The 4,487-nt window shown below is 39.0% G+C and overlaps 1 protein-coding gene across 1 annotated transcript in view; it reads left to right on the top strand.

The window, feature by feature from the left end:
- The window catches only part of LOC135209814 (uncharacterized), a 36,129-nt gene that overhangs the window by 28,515 nt on the left and 3,127 nt on the right, over positions 1-4,487 (top strand). Inside the window, exons 9-11 of the mRNA XM_064242587.1 lie at positions 143-346; positions 1,724-1,827; positions 2,090-3,734. Of these exons, the coding sequence (XP_064098657.1) occupies positions 143-346; positions 1,724-1,827; positions 2,090-3,734 (1,953 nt within the window). The remainder of the gene's footprint in view (positions 1-142; positions 347-1,723; positions 1,828-2,089; positions 3,735-4,487) is intronic.

Here is a 4,487-nt window from a genome sequence, read left to right as displayed (position 1 = left end):
CTCTCTTCCTGAGATACATCAGTTTATTCCCTCACTCCTGTTTTATCCTGATTACTAACATTTCCCTTCACAAAAAACGAGATTCTAATTCCTCCTCCATGGGTAAGCCCCAGATTATTTTTCTTTTCTGGTGAACATTCAGTGAAGGATAAAACTCTGATTATTTCCATCCCTGCTGGAGTTGTAAAAGAAGTTGCCAGCAGCAGCAGCAGCAACAACAGTCAGCTGGGTGTTCCTCTCATGACACTGTTCCTTACGTCTCTGACAGGCGCAGCCTTGCTGGTTCTCAACGTCAGCATCATCGTCTGCTTCGTCAAGCGCTTCGTTCTGAAGAGGAACACTTCAGGTAAATGTTGCTAAGTCTCCCTTGCAGTTTCAGAAATCATTGTTTGAAACAGAGAATGGCATATGCACTTACTGTCCATTTCTGTATGCTACATGATTCACTAAATGGGTAATATTGCTAGTATGTTAATGCTGCCACTAATGCTCAGTTCTACCTGTGATGTTCAATTTTGCGTGCACAGGCTTAATACCGCCAATATCGCTTAGTTCTACCTGCATAGGTATGCCTGGACATTCGGCCTGAGCAGGCAAATTGAACCCCCGAACTTTCAGTTTTGCCTGCAGAGGCTTAACTGCGCAGGTATAAATGAACGTTAGTGGGTTCACAGGTTGACTGTGCAGGCATAACTGCATAAGTATAAATGAGTGTTAGTGCCGGCCTTTAGTTGTATGTTATAAAGTTATTACGTTGTATGTTATAAAGTAATAAACAAAAATACATTGAGATTTTTCTACTAATCTCTGAGTATGTTGCAAAATACAGGGAAAAAAATCCATGTCACAATTGCCTTTGATTCTTTTCGTTATCATTAGGTTTAGTGTTACCCAAAAGATATAGCAAATGAAAACGCCTCTATGATGAGAGAAGAGAGCAACTACCTCGAATCATCATCATGAGCCTACAAACGTCTCTATTTGGTTATTTATCATATTTACCTTGCGATCCTATGAACATATACGCTTTATAAGCCTGCATGCCACATGTCATCTCAACTTTATTCTGTAGCATATGATCACTTTAGAAAGATCTCGCTTTTTATTCAACTGAGAAAGCAGTATGATAAAGAATTTGGTCATAGACCTGCGATTGACTATTTGAAAGAATAGTTACGACAAAGAAAGAAGTACATTAAAAATTGAGTGTATTTTTCTTCTGGGAGTTAGGAATTAAATATTACTCTGAGGTTTCTTTACTGGGTAGTGACCCCACAAAGTTCGAGGGTCGATATCTACGACTGATATTTTTTGTGGGTCATTATCTTATTGATATGCACAGTCTTCTGTTCATGTTTTTACAGTCATCTCCAACGGGCTTGTGCTTAACACGCCGTAAAGGTGGATACATACCAGGTTAAAACCCTTGGGGTCACTGTCAAGGGAAGATCCACTCTAAGTAATGAATCTTCTTGTAACGCTTACAATCACAGTGGTGTCTGTCCTGATAAGCACTCTATCCCATTAAAAGAAATAATGCAGAATGGTAAATATGTGCAGTTCATAAGCAAGCATAATTTTGGCATGCTTTATTCTCTTAGTTACTGAATGTGTTTATGAAATCCTATCTTTAAATAACATAACCAAACTAATGAGCAAAAATATGTGAGCTAATGAATGACCAGTCATTTCACTACTTCTTCTGGGGCATCCTCATATAAAGCAGCTGTTTCTGAAGCTTATGGGCCTGTTTGGACACCTGGCTTGGACCTTGAGACTGGGAGAACTGGAAGCATAGACTCTATATCATCTCAAGTGCATTATCAGGTAAGAAACTGACTGAAGTACCATATTAGTCATGAATAGCTACATTTCTCCAAACTTTTACATCAGAATTTTGTTTCAGCCTAAGCTAATTCAGCTGATTTTACTCTGAAGATGGAAATAAATCTACTTTTTCTTTATATTTAGAAAAGGGATAGTATATAGATTGCTCAAATACATAATCATTACTATAGGCTGGTTATTTGTGATTGATCAATTATCATTCTTGTTTTATGCTTAGTTTTTCTTCATATTTTTCCTTTAGTTCATTAGTCAGTCCCCAATGGGTGAAGAAGAAAGAAGATTCTCCTCAACAACTCACAGTCTCATGACAGAACTATCAGAGTATCAGAAACAGGAAGAAACTCCTCTAACAACAATACCAACTTCTGATTACTTCATCAGCACAGCCAGTCCTCTCAGTAATTACAGAAGTGACTTGATAAATGGAGGATTGAATTTAGCAGCACGAAAATCCCAGTCTTCAAAATCTCTGACCAATTTTAATGAATTCATGACACCTGGAGAATCACAATACGGTCTAGACGACAACATTTTTAGAAGGATGAAAGTAAGGGTTCAGTCTCCAGACATCCCTGATGTTTGCCCCAAAAGCCCCACATTATGCCCTTCATTGACTCTTCTGCAGAGTTGTGAAAGGACAGTGAGTCATCTTGAGGATAATGAAGACAGAATCTCTTTGTCATCAAATCATAGTGACTCCTCTTACAAAGGCATTCAGGGTCGAGCACGTGGCTTCAGATCTCACACACCTAAAAGCAACGTGCATCAGGACAATGTAAGATGCCCAGCAGCTATTCATAAGTCAGAAAGATTAACATCTTCTTGTCAAGATATCAGAAGAGAAGCCATAGCTAATAAACCATGCTCAGGCCCTTCTTTTTCCAACATTTGTTGCTCAACTAAACTAACGTCACAGGTCACATATCACGGTCAGCCACACATTCAGCAACAACATGAAGAGGAACAGAAACGTGAGCATTTGCAGCATTTACAACATCAGAATCTTCAGCAACGACAAATGTCACAGCAACACTGCCCTCAACTAGATCATCAACGGCAATCCACAGAAAATACACCGGATCATCATCGAATCATTCATCAGTGGCCCGACCACCACTACCAAGAACGTCAACAGAATGTAGACCATCAGAATGATCCTGCTCATCACCATTATAATAATCAAGATCAGCATTGCCATCTGCTGCACTCAGAACATCATCACCAAGTGCAACAGCAACATTTAGGACACCATCATCACGCTGGAGTAAGTGAAGCCCCAGATAATCATCACCAGCATCGAGAAATCAATGAAAATTTAAAGTTTCCAGAAAGGCAGCCTTTCAACCACAGAGAACATGCTGCACCATGTTGTCCAACATCAGAAACCACCATGTTTCATCAAACATTTCCTTGCTGTCATCAGTCTCAGTTCCATCTCCGTCAGCCTAAATATGAAGAATACCCCCAACTGCACAATGAGCATGCCCAATACCAATATCTAGGGCATCAAGTCCCTGCAGTCCCACAGCAAATATTTCATAGTTTGCCTCGTAAAATGCGATGGTATCATTCTGAAGACCTAGAGTCTCCTAAACTTCACAGAGTCACTCATTCCACGAGATCATCAACTCCTCAACTCTATCAACGTGATGGACCTCCACAGAGCCTTTCAAGCAATCCAATAACCCATTCACAAAGTGAGCACAGTTATTTAACACCGTGTGCACAAGGGGATTACCAGTTTCATAAAGATTCGGTTGCTGAACACTCCTTTAGTTACAAGAGAGAAACCCCTGTTCAGTATTCCAGAGTGCAACCATCAGCTCTTACTATACGGGATATGACCTATGATAATAATGGTTATGGTCATTTTGAAACTACCCTAGGTAAGTAATAGTGACTTTATGTATATATCATCAAGATTCTTTCCTCTTTCTATTGCCTCATTAAGATTTTGATTCATCTGTCTCATTTTTCTTTCATACAGGGCCATACTTTCAGAGCATTAGCTTCATATTAGACTCAATTCTTCCTTGTGAATATAGCTATCAGATGATCTTTTTGTAATATTTACACATCTACCCAATGAGAATCCTTTTTTGTGTAAGGGACAACAAAACGCTCAATATCAATTGAAGCTTCCATTGAATGGAAGGGATGTAAGTTAGAAAGTAGAAATATGAGGGAAGAAAACAACAGAAATAGAAAGATGTATCAATAAAATGGCAATGTGAGTGAGAACTTTGGCCATGATTCATGTCACCATAAAATTTCACCATAATGTCTAATAAACCTAGGAGCATTTGAAACCATGATACTACCAGGATGACTGTTCTGCAGTTTTACATTAATGATTGAAAAATAATCTCAGCAAGTCTATTGCTGTCAATGACTTACAAGGTGAGAGGTTTGTGCTATGTCACGAGGCGCAGGCATTCAAGTAATCAAAGGGAATTAATTGGTTTGAAAAACAGGGTCTCGTGACTGACATGGTCGAAAGAAACACTAAATTCTAGACACGACCTGCAGAATTCATTGCCTAAACTGCAGACTAGGGAACAGATGTTCATTTTTAGCACAGGATTTCATACTTTGTATCAACGGCCATTCTAAAACTTTAAACTGTATTTGAGCTCTAA

The sequence above is a fragment of the Macrobrachium nipponense genome, chromosome 38 (genome assembly GCF_015104395.2).
Source record: "Macrobrachium nipponense isolate FS-2020 chromosome 38, ASM1510439v2, whole genome shotgun sequence".
Classification (NCBI taxonomy): domain Eukaryota; kingdom Metazoa; phylum Arthropoda; class Malacostraca; order Decapoda; family Palaemonidae; genus Macrobrachium; species Macrobrachium nipponense.
The sequence above is the reverse complement of the archived record's forward strand: the minus strand, read 5'-3'. Positions and strand labels throughout refer to the sequence as shown.